The sequence below is a fragment of the Cryptomeria japonica genome, chromosome 7 (genome assembly GCF_030272615.1).
Source record: "Cryptomeria japonica chromosome 7, Sugi_1.0, whole genome shotgun sequence".
Lineage (NCBI taxonomy): Eukaryota > Viridiplantae > Streptophyta > Pinopsida > Cupressales > Cupressaceae > Cryptomeria > Cryptomeria japonica.
Genome location: NC_081411.1, coordinates 209,924,773 through 209,942,748, shown reverse-complemented (window position 1 = coordinate 209,942,748; position 17,976 = coordinate 209,924,773). Strand labels below are relative to the sequence as shown.

The 17,976-nt window shown below is 34.9% G+C and overlaps 2 protein-coding genes across 2 annotated transcripts; both read right to left on the bottom strand.

Annotated features, from left to right (window-relative positions):
• Positions 1–766: 766 nt before the first annotated feature.
• On the bottom strand, positions 767–1,771 carry LOC131856572 (F-box/kelch-repeat protein At1g80440-like). Its single transcript, XM_059208414.1, has one exon. It carries the CDS (start codon positions 1,769–1,771, stop codon positions 767–769), a length of 1,005 nt encoding a protein of 334 aa, XP_059064397.1.
• Positions 1,772–16,007: 14,236 nt separating this feature from the next.
• Positions 16,008–17,012, bottom strand: LOC131036439 (F-box/kelch-repeat protein At1g80440-like). Its single transcript, XM_057968327.2, has one exon. The coding sequence runs from the start codon at positions 17,010–17,012 to the stop codon at positions 16,008–16,010; it is 1,005 nt and encodes a 334-aa protein (XP_057824310.2).
• Between the last annotated feature and the right edge of the window lie 964 nt (positions 17,013–17,976).

The following is a 17,976-nucleotide window of genomic DNA, read 5'->3' as shown; positions in this document are numbered from 1 at the left end:
ATTTGTACTACAAATATTTTATTCTAATTAACAAACCATAAGAAACATATTAAGTAATTAAAATATACATCTCATGATGTAAATATTCAATAAAAATCTCCTATGAGGATTTATATCTATTAAGATAATTGTTTTCAGCAAGTCAATTTATTGATAAATTCAATTAGTTTTACAATGATAAATTTTTATTCCAACCCGAGGCTTCTAAATTCATGATATTATACCTAATGTTCTAAATGAAATACTTTTGTTCTAACTTATTTAATTTTGGTAAAATAAAACTTATGTTTTATGCTTGTAGATTTTGACAAAGCTAAAATATGATGGCACATTCTTATGTCACATGAATATAGTGACAACAAACTTCTTTGTACAGTTTGATTCTAACGAAAAAAACCTAAAAATAAAAAATTTCATTGTTACTTAACATTTAAATTTTATTTTTATAAAGAGATGATTGTTATGAAATTTAATGTGTATTTTGTATAAATAAATGATGATCATTTTAGAATTAAAAAAAAGGGTTCGTAGAGGAGATATCCATAATTAAGATAATTGTTTTTTTTACATCATACATTGTATATATGATTTAACTCAAATGTATTTCTTAATTGATGGCCGATACCAATAGTGAAAACGGACCCAATGGTGTGCTGTGATGATCCTGTTATGACCTTTCCTGTTTGGCAGGGCCGATCTCCAACTTCTTTTTCCGTATCCTTGAGCTTACAGGGCAATCACATCTTATCTCATGTTATATGTTATACTAAATTTCTATCGTGGCGACAGCAACGACTTCCATTTCCAGAAATTGTCTTGGCCTGTCAAGAGAAATCCACCTATCATAGAAAGCTGCTTCAGGTTTATACATATAAAAAACTGGGGCCCCTAATTCGAAGTTAGGATTATTATATCCGCAAACGAAAATTCTATCACACCATGCTGTGGCACGAACAAAGAAAATCTCTTCAGGAAAATCGAAATTTGTCCACATATTTCCTTTCCAATCGTATTTCTCCATTCCGTTCCTTCCAAATGCATATAGTTGTGCAAAATCGTACACAAGCTGGACGTGCCATGAATTGTACAGAGACATATTTTCTATTGTTGTCCATGCTCCTGTGTTGGGATCAAACCTCTGACTTATATTATTCGAAATACCAATGACATAAAACATTCCTTCAATGAAAACACCCCTACACGGGCCAATTTCTTCCTGCATCTGGGGAAGAAGTTCCCACTTGTCTTCATCCACTCTATAGACAGCCGCATCAGAGAGTTCATCGTTAAAACCATCTTCTTCAATTCCTCCTGCAATGTAAATTGATCCTTGAGGCGTGGCACAACATGCAAATAGGGCTGCACGTTTGCCAGTGGGAAATTCAGCACCTTGCTTCCATGTACTACATAATAGATCATATATCAGAATTTTTTTACTAAAACTGCCATCATGTTCCAAGCCCAGCAAAACGATTTTGTGTTTAACACATTGAATCTGAGAAATCCTTAAGATTTCGAATCCGGTGGGAATAGGAGGGAGCATTTCCACTGATTGATCAAGAGGGTCGTATATAGATATCCCAGCATGCTGGAGGAAACAAATATATTTCTTAGCCGTCCCAAACTTAATTCTATCTTGATAAAACTCTAAGCAATCCATCATTTCTTGGGCGGGTTTTAACAATTGCTTAATGTTTGATTGAGATTTATAGGGTACTCTTAATAAGATATCTCGAAATATTTGTTCAGGGAGCTCGTCCATAAAATCCATTATCAAATCTTCCTAAATAAGATATGAAGCTCTAATCTTACAGACCGAGTCAGATTGTGCAGAAATTCAATAAATTATATTACATTGCGTGTTCAAACTATCGGCCCTGCTTTATACATGCAAACGGTTGTCCAGGTTCGACGGCCACGCCCTTTGGGAATGCTCTTAGGAGACTAAATTAATAAGAATAAATTAATTCACAATTGATTGTGCTATCATTTTAAATTTCAACCGAAACAATAAATGCAATTTTTTGTTTTATCAATAAAGGATCAATTCGATATATATTATATTAGATTACATTATATTAAGAAATAAATACATGGAAAGAGTGAGAAAATTAAATTAAATGTGAAAGTTCTTTTGATTAGCTTAATTTTAAAAATAATAGTTATTGAAAAATTCTAATAGAAGAATATATTGTTCCATGCAGAGATGATTACTTAATGTTGCAAAAAGAAAATGGTTCTTGTGAAGATAAATTATTTAAGACAACAATTTTATCAAAATAAAAAATGATTGCAATAAATCATTTTCTATAAATATTCTTATGTATTACAAAATAATAATGATTCATAAATTTACATTCATAAAAATAATACTAGCTTATATATATTTAATAATATTTATAGAATAAGCGGATATATCCTTAATGTGTTTATTTGTAATATTAATCCTAGTCCTAATTTTAATCCTAACCCTAACCTTGAATTTATTTAAAATTTAATTCTAATTGATCCTAATTTTGTTTAAATCATAGCAATAATTAAACTCTACACCTACACTTAATTGATCTTGAACCCTATCCCTAACCCTGATTAAGCTCACCATAGACCTAAACATAACCCTTACTCTAATATTAACCCTATTTATAACTATAATCCTAACCTTAGCTATAATCTTAATTAAGCCCAAACTATAAGCCTGATCTAATGTTAACTCTAACCCTAACTCTATTTTAGTTGTAATAGAATATCAAACCTGACCCTAGCTAAAAGCTAGCTCTATACCTATTTGAACATTAAACATATTGTAATCCCAACCCTAATCATAACTCATATTTCCCTTATAACCTTAATTTTACCCTGGTTTTAACTCAACCCTTTCTTTAAAACTAAGCCTAATTGAATCATATTTTATATAAACTCTAAACCCTAATCTAAATGAACACTAATCCTAAGAGGAGTAGTTTATCTCACAAAGTGGGCAAAGGTAGAACCCACAAAAGATTGTACGACAAAGACTGGCACAAGGTTCCTATATGATAATATCATTACAAGGTATCAATATCCTTTTAGTATAGTGAGTGGTCAAGAAAAACGCCCTATAAACAAGATGATAAAATAATTACTACAAACTTTATGGTAGCACACAACATGATTTCCCCTATCAATCACAAGCTAATGCAGTAATTGAATTAATAAAAAAGATAATTAACAAAGCATTAATGAAAATGTGTGATGAAACCATCATAGATTCGGATGTAAAAGTACATACAATTCTTTTTGGCATACCGAACATTATACAAAAGGAAAAGTAAGCTCAAATAATTTTAGTTCACCTATGGTATTGACGCCAGAGTTCCTTTGATAGTCATAGCCCTTAACATATGCACCACACTCACTTTGTGGTTGGAGCATGACCAATCTTTGGGACACTTGATAGAATATTTATATTAAATAGATTAATACAGATAAAGTACAATCTATAAGCACAAAATTGAGTGGTAGAAGGAGAAAGCATGGCATGCCAAGAATTTTAAATTAAAAACATTCAAAAAATGGGTTCTAGTAATTATATCTGATAACATGTTTAAGAAACAAGGGAAATTGAAGTTCCATTGACTATGGCCACACTATATCCATGGCATTAGAAAATCCATGGTAGTAAATCTAAGACATCTAAATGAGAATCCTATGGGATGACATATTAATGGTACACACATCAAGCATTATCACTTTTTGACTACATAAAATCAACTTGCATCAAAGTCAACTTGGAAGATCTCACTAAAACTAAGAAAGAAAATAATAGATGTTTTATTACTTTCTTAGATTCAATAATCCAATCCTCCCATGTGTTTAACCATTTCTTCTTATGCTAAGATATATACGTTTCTTTACTCAATGATTACCTTACAACACTTTTGCCTCTCTTTACTCAATGATATAGACAAACGGGTTTTACATGGACCCGAAACCAAAAGTTTTACAAAAATTGGCCATTAGCCAAATAGACATAAACCAACTGTAAAACAAGGGAGAACCCCAAAATAGCCATGAAAGCAACATAGACATACACAACAAGACAAAAACAAAAAGAAAAACTCTCAATTAAGAGAGTGCACCAGCTGCTTGTTTTTCTAGATGGAAATCTTGTTGATTTTCTCTAGTTCCTCCATAATCAATATGGAGTTACCCTTGTTGCTGCTCCTTCTTCTGGTATTGGAACTAGGACCAGTGGTTTTGTTGTCTCCAACAGCCAAATCTTTACCTCCAAGATCTTTGTTTGGTTCACTCTGGAAAGATCTGTATTCCCCAACCACGACATTTATCTTTTCGAGCCCCTCTATAGTGTTGTTCATGGCTTCTTTGCTTATGTCAACCAGGTTCTTGAGGTTTTTCTTTATCTTTTCCATAGATTGTTCCATCTTTTTAATTCTTTGTTCACAATTTCATTTCATCACCTCAACGTCCTAGGAGAGCTTCTGAGTCATAATCATGAGTTTCTTGGATTTGCTGGGCTTAGTGGATGCAGTGAAGATATCAATAATCTCCTTAACCCTAATTTTCACTCTCCACCAACTTTCAACAACTCTCCTAGCTTCTGGTAGCTTCTATCACCATGTTCATCAGATTACCAGTCCTTTCTATCCCATGGTTCTCTTCTTTGGCCATCGTCCCATGTTTTTCTTTTAGGACGTTGATGGGAATGTCCATTTTAATTTCTTGATATGAATTCTTTGGACCATAGTCCTTAGCTGCAAGCTTCTTCTTTTTAGAAGGGGGATCATCCTTAGAAATAACTTTGCTGGTGTATTTATATTTGCTAACCGCCCATCTGGGGGGATTATTACTGCTAAACCTCCTAGGGGTGACTATCATCCCCCCTTCTTTCATAGGCTTATAATTAGGGTCATCAAAAGCATGGAACACCCACTATCCTCCAAATCCATTTATGAGTCAGAGACATTCTGAATATTAGTCTGTTGGCCTTTCATAGATAGAGATGGCAAAACTTCAAGGGTGTTAGCATACTTCATGTTGAGCACAATAAGCCCTTCATGGAGAATAGGATTGTTTGGATTCTCCATATGTTTTTTAAGACTATTTTCTAAAGAAGAGGCCAAATAGAAAGGAACATAAATGATTTTACCATGTCGAAAATGATTGAAAATGGTAAAATGATAGGAAATGATGTTGGCATATCTTCCATCGAGCGTAATATACCTCATGATGAACTTGACCATGTCTGCCCAAGGAGCCATAAGATCTTTCTTGTTTTAGCCTGCATCTGCCATTTTGGTAACTCTAGAGTGCTCCTTGTCTTTGTGAAAGAAATTAGTCAAGTCCTTATCCTTAGTTTTCCCATCTCTATAGAAACTTATGCCATATGTTGCTAGGCCAATGACCGTCACAACTAGGGTTTTGTCAAGCTTATACTCAGCTCCATAAGCCCTCAGTAACCCTTTCTTCCAGCCATTGACAAAGGACTCCATGAGCAGAGGAGAACGGCCATGAAGCCTATCCAAGACGGGGAGAATTCCCCCATCAATGATTTCCTTGCACACTTCCTTGTTTTTCTTCCATTTCTTACTAGTAGATGGTTCTTGCGTATTCTTGTCCCCACCCTTTATGCTTCAGGACGTTGAACAATAGAAAATGGGCCACACTAGAGAAGTCTTCGAACAGGCACAGGGAATGGACCACACTAGAAAACACTCCAAGCAGTAGCTGAAAATGGGCCACACCAGAGAAGTCTCCAAATACTTGCAGGTAATGGGCCACATCAGAATTGACTCCAAATAGTAGTAGAAAAAGAGCCACACAATAAGACGGAAAATCTAGGCACAACTAAAGTTTGTAGATCTTCAATTAGGGAGAACAAAAAGGAGAAGTTTCCCCATCAACTCCATAAAATCATGATTAAAGATCATTGATTAACTTAAGTGGGCATAATCATCACGAGCTATATCGCATAGGTTTTTCGAGAATAAATCCCTACTACTCCACCATTTAGTCACCACGTAGCCCACCGTCAGATTGGCCAGTAGATCCGTCGCTTTGTTGCCTTCCTAGTATACGTGCAAAATTTTGAATTCTTCCAGCTCATTTATTATATCCCGACAATCCTTGGTCATATTAGCCATTGTCTAGCAAGGATCCATGCATCCATTCAGACAATTGATAGTGTTTAGACTCCAATTGGACTTTTTCAAAGCCTTCTCTTTTAGCCATGTGTAACCCAATGTGGGCAACCCTAACTTCTCTTTTAGACCTTTCTAGTTAATTAGGTTCCTTCTTTATATTAATCTTTCTCTCAATATTAGTGATTATCTATTTTTAGGTTCATCTTTTGGCTCATCTAAAATTAGGGTTCTTCTCCAAAATATGTTATTCTAACACTACTTTTTAAATAATTTTCTACATTTCAAAAATTTTCAAATTTTTTTTAACCTTCTTATCCATACTTATATTATTTTCCTCTTAGAAGTAATTTTTTATATAATTTGTAATATGTTTGACCTACTGTCTACTATCCATAATTTTAGAATGCATCTCTATCTCTTTTCTATTTATGGTAGTAGTTTATATCTTCGTACACATTGTAGTAAGTGTCACAACAAAACTTCACCATAAATTCAAAACATGCCTTTCAGTAACCATCATAGGGTGTGGTTCTGATTACATACTTAATTCTATCATAAAAGCTTATGTTTCAAACCACAAGTCACGAAACATCACCAGTCACCTGATTCCATCAAAACTTATCTGCTTTACCAGTTAATATCCTAATTTCTAGTATTGTCGGTAAGCCCTGTCAAACTGTCAAACTTTAACTACGGTAGACCAAATCAATCAGCCAAAAATTCAATCATCAAAAACCATTTGTAAACATCATCAAACATTAGTTGACAGTAGTTGCCATCAATGACAACACAAATAATTGATCATGTCATCTCTCCTCTACCAGTGCAGTCATCCACCATCATCTCACCTTCAATAGTTATGCCAATCATGCAAACATAACATAGAATTATAGCCTTATTGAGGAATTATCTGAGATTAATAGGAAATTTATAGATGTTAAGTCTATCCAAATGTTGAACAATAATATCCATGATCAATAATCATTTACACAAACTCCCCCGCTTATGTGCAACTTAGGGGAATGCACTTAAGTCTACAATGCAACTAATAAATGCAAGATGGGTCTCGGGTATGAGGTCATGTTAGGTACCCATGGAAAAATGCAAATACATGCAAACCAATGCAATGAAATCTCTCAAAAAGCGGGGTAAGAGAGAAAAACTCATTGGGAAAAAAACCTCCCCCAAAAGAGAGATGAAAAATATACAATAGAAATCTCATAGAAGTGTGTGAGGAACAAAACCCCATGTCAGGAAAAAATCACCCCCATATGAGAGAAGAAGAGAAGCTAGGAAGCCCCCCCTCAATGTAGAATCTGCGCCAATGATAGAAGCTCGATGATGTATGAAGAAACTACTCCACGGACATCGAACAACATTCCTCCCCTTAAGAAGAAACAAAACCAAAGGTCTATCCATGAAGTCTCCCCAATCATGAAGGGAAGATGTACAAAAAAATCTCATGATGAATGGAATCTCTAAAAACTACTAAAGTGTCCCCATGTCGATGCTGAAAGATACCCCCTCCAAAGGTGGTAAAATGCTCCACACTATTGAAAAATGAACTCCAAGATCTAGTGCAGATGAATTTAGAACATGATCCAAAGACTCACATGTCTCCTCTAAACATAAAGAGACCTCCTTAAACTATTGTACATAAGTATCCACAATCATGTCAACCTTGAAAGAATGATCATGTAGACAATAAATAAGAGGGTCAAAGTGATCCCTTGCAACAATCGAATAAGGATCATCTTCATCAAAGAGAAGATGAATATCATCAATTATGTCTCTCAAATTTGCAATGTAGGACTCCACAAATAAACCCGCAATGTCTATCAAGTAATCATCCAATGAAATTGAAGCTCGAAGACATGAAATATCCTGTTGCACTGAATCACATGAAGGAAAGACTATCACACTATCCACATCATCAAGTGCAATAGGTGTTGTGATATCAATAGGATGAGATGAAATACAAGGCTCAAGAGCGAGGTCACATGTGGGAATCCCCAAGTTCAAGTACCCAAAGTTCTCCTCAAAAGATAAACCATCACAAGAAGTGTAATCGTCATATGTAGAATCATCATATGTGAAATCATCATCATCAACATCAACAAAATATGAAAAAGAGTATAACCAAGATGCATGATCAACCATCCCAGTCGCAATGATAGCTCTAGTCTTGAAGTCTCTAATGAAAATTGACTCAAGTGTGAACTCCGCAATTCTCTTAGTTGTGCCATGTGTGATTTGATAGATGGAAAGAATATTGTTTGCCCATCCATCCATGGCATGTATATAATAGGACACATAATAATAGCCATGTGTGATTATCTATTTTAAAATAGGTAGAGAGAACACATAATAATGAATGCAAAATAGCTGAAAGAATAATAGACACAACAAAGAACTCAAGGCACAAGATTAACGTGGTTGACCACTAAGTGGCTACGTCCACTAGAAGCACAAGGAGAATAAAAATTGCTCCTCTGGCAATGTAAATTGCTCCTTCGGGTGAGGCAGAACATGCAAATACGGATAGAGATCTAGCAGTGGTAATTTCAGCACCTCGCTGCCATTTGCTAGATAATAAAACCCGGCAATCCTTGATCAGATTAGCCATTGTCCAGCTAGGATCCATGCATCCATTCAGACAATTGATAGTATTTAGCAAGTCAGACTCCAATTGGACTTTTTCAAAGACTTCTCTTTTAGCCATGTGTAACCCAATGTGGACAACTCTGACTTCTCTTTTAGACCTTTCTAGTTAATTAGGTTCCTTCTTTATATTAATCTTTCTCTGAATATTAGTGATTGTCTATTCTTAGGTTCATCTTTTGCCTCATCTAAAATGAGGGTTCTTCTCCAAAATATGTTATTCTAATGCTACTTTTTAAATAATTTCTTAGTTTCAAAAATTTTCAAATAAATTTTTACCTTCTTATCCATACTTATATTGTTTTCCTCTTAGAAGTAATTTTTTATATAATCTATAATATCTTTGACTTGCTGTCTACTATCCATAACTTTAGAATGCATCTCTCTCTCTTTTATATTTATGGTAGTAGTTTATATCTTCGTACACATTGTAGTAAGTGTCACAACAAAATTCTTTAATGTACTAGGCACCATTCCTTAAACCCTCCCAAAACCCTAGCAAAACTTCACCATAAATTCAAAACATGCCTTTCGGTAACCTATGTGATTTGATAAACTCAAGTAGATAATCTTATAATAGCATAAGATATAAATTATCAATATTGAATTGTATATGGGACCTCACAAATCTCTTATCCATTCAATTGAAATTCAAGAATTTAGATTTTTTCTACTTTTCTCTCCAAAGGGATGAGTTTATAGAGTTTTTCGGCTTCCTACTCATTTTATTTTGGATTATTTGTTCCAGATTTTTTTCTCTCTTCATAGGGTACGAGCTTGGTTGAATTGTTGAATTGTTTTTGGAGGAGCTGAGGGCCTTCCAACCGTCATCATAGCATTGTTGGTCATAATTCAGAAACAGGCAAATCTCAGTGCCCTCATTTAGAAAGATGAGATTTCTTCAACGAGAGATGAATGTTAGATCTTTCTTTATTTTTTCCAGCTATAGAAAAAATTAGAATCTTCATCACTATTCGTGGATCCAAAATTATTTTCAGTAAAATGATATAGATTTACAATTAGAATCTTAATTTTCATGAGCTTAATATAACTATTAAAATAAAATCTATTCAAATTATTCCATTCAAAAAATGTTTAGCATTAATTAAATTCTCTATTAAAAATAAATAAATCTAAATTTCAATAAAAATGTAGAGAGATGGTTTTTAAAAGTTGTAAGAATTTTGTTAAAGGTAAACCACTTCAAGAAAACACTTTTAATGTCCTAGCGCAAATAAGATGGAAAGTTACTTACAGTAAAATTATTCAGAAAGGAAGTGATTCATCATCTTTCATGTCTTGGGAATTCTTTTCATCGTGATGATGAATCATGGAGTGTGATTCGGAACATTGATGGAAAACATACACAAAATCGAATCCAGAAAAAATACACTAGAATACAAAATGGATTGTAGAAATCTCATAGCTTTAATCATTCTCCTTATTTAAGACTAATGGCATAAATATGAATTTTATTTTTAATGTATGGATTTACTAGTGGCATTGAAATATCCAAAGATCTGGAAAGCTAAAAAGATACCGTAATTTACATCTACAACATTTCGTATAAGAGCTAGTTGATCAGTAGCATGTCACATCCCCGACCAAGTGGTCAAAGGCATGAATGGAAAATTTTTAAAAAAGGAACAGTAAAGAAAAACATTTTGAAACTTGAAGAGAGGACGAGAGAGATAGTAAAGTAGAAAGCGTGCTTGCTTGCAGAGCATGGCCTTGTAATAAATGAGGAATGGTGCATTTGTTTTGAAAGTGTAATCTACTCGAAAAGAAATCTGGCAGCATTTGTTTTGAAAATATATATATATATTCTTCTGGACGTATTCCAATTGGCAGGAGTCTTTCCATCAAATATATTTTCTACAAAATCTTCCTATCCTTGCATTCGATGAGATGACATTTCTTAGAGGTATTCTGTAAAAAATAATTGGCTGCTGGAGGTGACAGGAAAAAGAGTTTGGCTCTACGCCTGCTATCTGCATTTGTTTGAAAGATTCTGAAGCCTTTTCAGTAAATCTGTTTGTCGGAATCTCACAATATTGACAATGAGGAGACCACATCTCCATTAGGCAATTTTGTTACGTAGACCACATGCCAAGCCTCTACCCTCACATTTTGTGTACATGGCAAAAAAAGATGTCACAACGACAACGCCCCAAAAGCCAATTTTGGCACAGATATGGAGGATGCAGGCTGAAGGTTGTGGGGGTTAGATCTGACAGTCACCAACGAGTGTGCAACTTTCCAAAGCCTTTCCACCAAATCTATTTTTGCAGCTCTTACAATCGACGCATTCAATGAGACGACAAAACTTTGAAGCATTCTGTCAGCAAATACAGGTGTGAGGTCTATAATTCCACATTTATCCTTTCCTACATGTCTAAAACCAGGCCATTTCGAACTATAATAACTTTGAAATATCTCCCTACCATTATCCTATGATGCATGTCCATATCTTATTTCAAACGCTCCCACGTTGGTACAGGATGGAAGCCAGTGGCAAATAATTAGGCTTTACACTTGGCATTTTTATTTGCTACAGGGTCTCTAGAGCCCTTCCCTGAATCTTGAATTCCTCCTGTGCTTGGCGATCTAGTAACCAATATCGTTTACATGAATGTCTCTCCCTCATAGAAAAACTGATTTGTATGGACCAGAAAGTTTACATGAAAGGCTCAAGAGGATTATGAAAAAGAAAAATTTATGAGGTTGAATGAAGAGAATCTCCTACTCATAGAAAAACTGATTTGTATGGATCAGACGTCAATGGTTTTGTGTCGCATCATGAATATTGAAAAAGATAACTTTGAGAAATAATCATATTTTTTTGAAGAGACCATATTTCAGCAAGAGGAAAGCGATGGAAACCTCCTGACAAAGGACTCTTTCCTCACAAAAATGCATGCCTTATTGATAGGAAATCCTTTCCTTGGTGGAAAGAATCCACAAGAGGATTCAGGGTGCCTGGTGACTGAAGTTCCCAGGAGCGCAAGGATTATAGAGCTCAAGGAGGCGGGAGAGAGCCTTTGGCTCAAGGCTGTGCAGGATCTAAAAGACTTTAGAAAGGCTGAGAATATGGTCTTTGAGGAAATTAATTTTCCAAAAGGAAAGGAGAGTGTTGATTTATTGTTGCAGACTGCAGAAGTAGAGGTAGAGTGGAATGCTTTGATTACAGGTAGTACACAAGCTTCTACAAGAAATACAAACAATATTTATGACAAGGAATCTGCTGGTACTGAATATGGTTATCTAAGTAGTCCTAATGTTACTGCATATGGAGGTGAAGAGATTGTCAAAGAACCTTCTATGGTCAATTCGAAGAAGTCTGAAAAGAACGTTGACTACCAAAACTGAAGATGGAAATGAGTTTGAGTATGAACCCATGGCTGGTCGGCTCGGCATTTGGTGTCATTTGGGAACATGGGAGCTTTGCTTCGAGACTGTGCCCTGATGTCATGGGGGATTGTGAGAAAATTAAGCTAGCACGTAACCTACCAACTATAAAGCGCAGAGATTCTGGTTCCATTTCTTTTTCATCTCATGATGTAGTTGTGGCATGTGTAAATGATTTGAACAACAAGGAGATTGAGAAGGAACCTAATTTCTTTTAAAATGGTGATGTTGGATTCATTAAGATGATTCTAACCAAGCATATGGTTGTGGAAAGTTTCTCTAAATACCCTCCATTGGGTTGTTACAAAAGGGATAAGAGCAGGAATTTAAACCCTAAAGATGATGAAAATAATTCTTCCTTCCATTCCAAGGTTGGATTTGCCAATGAAATAATTTTATTGTATCATATTGATCATGGCAAGACAACAAAGAAGCTCTGTTTTGAACCTAATAAGGATTCCATGCCACGATACCCTACTGGCAGTAGATTTAGTGCTTGTGTTGCAACATTTGAGTCCTTGGACCCTTAGACCCATAATTGTATTATGAACGAAGGTGGCAGTACCATAGAAAGGCTGATTGGTGGGCTTCACGATGTTGAGAGTGTAGAAGGTATTCTAGTCAACATATGGAGGATGTAGGCTGAAGGTTGTGGGGGTTAGATCTAACAGTCACCAATGAGTGTGCAAATTTCCAAAGACTTTCCATCAAATCTATTTCCGCATCTCTTGCAATTGACGCATTCCATGACATGACAAAACTTTGAAGCATTCTATCAACAAATACAGGTGCGAGGTCTATAATTCCACATTTATCCTTTCCTAAATGTCTAAAACCAGGGCATTTCAAACTATAATAGCTTTCAAAAATCTCCCTACCGTTATCCTGTGATGCGTGTGCATATCTTATTTCAAAAGCTCCCACATTGGTACAAGATGGAAGCCACTGGCAAATAATTAGGCTTTACGCTTGGCATTTCCATTTGTTACATGGTTTCTAAAGCCCTTTCCTGAATCCTAAATTCCTCTTGTGCATGGCAATCTAGTAACCAGTAATGTTTACATGAATGTCTCTCACTCACAGAATAACTGATTTGTATGGACCAAAAAGCTTACATGAAAGTTGAGAACAAGGCTCAAGAGGATTATGAAAATGAAAAATTGATGAGGTTGAATGAAGAGAATCTCCTATTCATAGAAAAACTGATTTGTATGGACCAGAAGTTAATAGTTTTGTGTCGCATCATGAATATTGGAAAAGATAGCTTTGAGAAAGAATTAGATTTTTCTGAAGAGACCGTATTTCAGCAAGAGGAAAGTGATGGGAAGCTCCTGACAAAGGACTCTTTCCTCACAAAAATGCATGCGTTATTGATAGGAAATCCTTTTCTTGGTGGAAAGAATCCACAAGAGGATTCAATGTGCCTGGCAACTGAAGTTCCCAGGAGCACAGAGATTATAGAGCTCAAGGAGGTGGGAGAGAGCCTCTGGCTCAAGGTTGTGCAGGATCTAAAAGATTTTAGAAAGGCTGAGAATATGGTCTTTGAGGAAATTAATTTTCAAAAAGGAAATGAGAGTGTTGATTTATTGTTGCAGATTGCAGAAGTAGAGGCAGAATGGAATGCTTTGATTGCAGGTAGTACACAAGCTTCTACAAGAAATACAAACAACTTTTCTAACAAGGAATCTATTAGTACTGAATATGGTTATCTAAGTGGTCCTAATCTTACTGCATATGGAGGTGAAGAGATGGCTTTTCTGTGGGTGATGAAGGAACCTTTTGTGGTCGATTCGAAGGAGTCTGAAAACAATGTTGACTACCAAAACTGAAGATGGAAATGAGCATGAGTATGAACCCATGGCTGGTCGGCTCGGCATTTGGTGTCATTTGCGAACATGGGAGCTTTGCTTCAGGACTGTGCCCTGATGTCATGGGGAATTGTAAGAAAATTAAGCTAGCATGTAACATGCCAACTGCAACGCGTAGAGATTCTGGTTCCATTTCTTTTTCATCTCATGATGCAGTTGTGGTATGTGTAAATGATTTGAACAACAAGGAGATTGAGAAGGAACTTAATTTCTTAAAAAATGGTGATGTTGGATTCGTTAACATGATTCTATTCAAGCATATGGTTGTGGAAAGTTTCTCTGAATACCCTCCATTGGGTTGTTACATAGGGGATAAGAGAGAGAATTTAAACCCTAAAAATGACGAAAATAATTCTTCCTTCCATTCCAAGGTTGGATTTGCCAATTAAATAATTCTATTGTATGATATTGATCTTGGCAAGACCACAAAGAAGCTTTGTTTTGAGCCTCACAAGGATTCTATGCCACGACACCCTGCTGGCAGTAGATTTGGTGCTCGTGTCATAGCATTTGAGTCCTTGGACCCTCAGACCCATAATTGTATTATGAACGAAGGTGGAAGTACCATTGAAAGGCTGAATGGTGGGCTTCACCATGCTGATAGTGCAGAAGGTATTCTAGTCAATAGTAACGTTAATAGAGTAAATGATGGAAGCAAATATTCTTATGGACCATCTAAGTGCACAAGAATAATGTAGAGCATGGTTGCAGATCAAGTGTCACACCAAGTAAACAAGAATTATCAAAACCCTTGGTAGGAAGTTGATTTACTAGACTTCCAAGAAGAGGACAAGTGGACCCAAATGTGTGGTTACTAGCAATAGGAAATGTTTGAGTTTTGGGTTAGATAGTTTTATTTTTGGGTATTATAACCAACTAATGGTGATTTTTTAGGTTCTTTGTTCAGTGTTTACAAGAAGGGGAGCAAAGGGGAAGGTGATTGTGATGGAGGTGTTTATTATGACCTTGCAAAAAGTAATGTTTCTATTAGTAAGTTTGTGTTTGTCGTAGGAGAAGTTGTTTATAACTCCGATTTGACATGGAGGAGATTCACTTGTAGTGTTCGTGAAAAGAAGTTTGCAAAGCTAAAATCTAGTAGACTGGTTATAATATGAAATTAGAAAAGGAAGCAGGGATGTTTCCTGTACCAGTTGGGCTTCATGGGGGAGATTGTTGGATATATGAAGCCCAATGGTCATATGACTGTTTGGCTTCCCCAGCTCTTCCTTCATGGGTGAAGAAATGTATAAATAATATGTGTATGGCTATGTAATATTGATATTGGTTAATGTGATAGATCCCTTCTTTGCGAGTGGACGTAGGCAATTGCTGAACCGCTATAAATTCATCTCGTGTTCTTGTTGTCTGATTTGCTTTTCTGCTATTTTTTGTTTATCTTATGTTCTTCTCTTGCTCATTTTAAACTAACAAGTAGAACATTTTTCTTTGCTATCAGCTTGGAAATAGCTTCCTCACATATCAAGCATCATCAATGCTCCATTTATTGTCTAACACTTTTATTTTATATTGAACTTTCTAAAATAAGTTTGAGTTTAACAATAAAGTAAAAAAAGCATTTGTACTACAAATATTTTATTCTAATTAACAAACCATAAAGAGATGATTGTTATGAAATTTAATGTGTATTTTCAATAAATAAATGATGATCATTTTAGAATAAAAAAAAAGGTTCGTAGAGGAGATATCCATAATTAAGATAATGGTTTTTTTTACATCATACATTATATATGATTTAACTCAAATGTATTTCTTAATTGATGGCCGATACCAATAGTGGAAACAGACCCAATGGTGTGCTGTGATGATCCTGTTATGACCTTTCCTGTTTGGCAGGGCCGATCTCCAACTTCTTTTTCCTTATCCTTGAGCTTACAGGGCAATCACATCTTATCTCATGTTATATGTTATACTAAATTTCTATCGTGGCGACAGCAATGACTTCCATTTCCAGAAATTGTCTTGGCCTGTCAAGAGAAATCCACCTATCATAGAAAGCTGCTTCAGGTTTATACATATAAAACACTGGGGCCCCTAATTCGAAGTTAGGATTATTATATCCGCAAACGAAAATTCTATCACACCATGCTGTGGCACGAACAAAGAAAATCTCTTCAGGAAAATCGAAATTTGTCCACATATTTCCTTTCCAATCGTATTTCTCCATTCCGTTCCTTCCAAATGCATATAGTTGTGCAAAATCGTACACAAGCTGGACGTGCCATGAATTATACAGAGACATATTTTCTATTGTTGTCCATACTCCTGTGTTGGGATCAAACCTCTGACTTATATTATTCGAAATACCAATGACATAAAACATTCCTTCAATGAAAACACCCCTACACGGGCCAATTTCTTCCTGCATCTGGGGAAGAAGTTCCCACTTGTCTTCATCCACTCTATAGACAGCCGCATCAGAGAGTTCATCGTTAAAACCATCTTCTTCAATTCCTCCTGCAATGTAAATTGATCCTTGAGGCGTGGCACAACATGCAAATAGGGCTGCATGTTTGCCAGTGGGAAATTCAGCACCTTGCTTCCATGTACTACATAATAGATCATATATCAGAATTTTTTTACTAAAACTGCCATCATGTTCCAAGCCCAGCAAAACGATTTTGTGTTTAACACATTGAATCTGAGAAATCCTTAAGATTTCGAATCCGGTGGGAATAGGAGGGAGCATTTCCAATGATTGATCAAGAGGGTTGTATATAGATATCCCAGCATGCTGGAGGAAACAAATATATTTCTTAGCCGTCCCAAACTTAATTCTATCTTGATAAAACTCTAAGCAATCCATCATTTCTTGGGCGGGTTTTAACAATTGCTTAATGTTTGATTGAGATTTATAGGGTACTCTTAATAAGATATCTCGAAATATTTGTTCAGGGAGCTCGTCCATAAAATCCATTATCAAATCTTCCTAAATAAGATATGAAGCTCTACTCTTACAGACCGAGTCAGATTGTGCAGAAATTCAATAAATTATATTACATTGCGTGTTCAAACTATCGGCCCTGCTTTATACATGCAAACGGTTGTCCAGGTTCAACGGTCACGCCCTTTGGGAATGCTCTTAGGAGACTAAATTAAGGTGCAATAATCAATATTTTATTGAATTACAAATTAATAAGAATAAATTAATTCACAATTGATTGTGCTATCATTTTAAATTTCAACCGAAACAATAAATGCAATTTTTTGTTTTATCAATAAAGGATCAATTCGATATATATTATATTACATTACATTATATTAAGAATTAAATACATGGAAAGAGTGAGAAAATTAAATTAAATGTGAAAGTTCTTTTGATTAGCTTAATTTTAAAAATAATAGTTATTCAAAAATTCTAATAGAAGAATATATTGTTCCATGCAAAGATGATTACTTAATGTTGCAAAAAGAAAATGGTTCTTGTGAAGATAAATTATTTAAGACAACAATTTTATCAAAATAGAAAATGATTGTAATAAATTATTTTCTATAAATATTCTTATCTATTACAAAATAATAATTATTCATAAATTTACATTCATAAAAATAATACTGGCTTATATATATTTAATAATATTTATAGAATAAGCCGATATATCCTGAATGTGGTTATTTGTAATATTAATGCTAGTCCTAATTTTAATCCTAACCCTAACCTTGAATTTAATTAAAATTTAATTCTAATTGATCCTAATTTTGTTTAAATCATAGCAATAATTAAACTCTACACCTACACTTAATTGATCTTGAACCCTATCCCTAACCCTGATTAAGCTCACCATAGACCTAAACATAACCCTTACTCTAATATTAACCCAATTTATAACTATAATCCTAACCCTAGCTATAATCTTAATCAAGCCCAAACTATTAGCCTG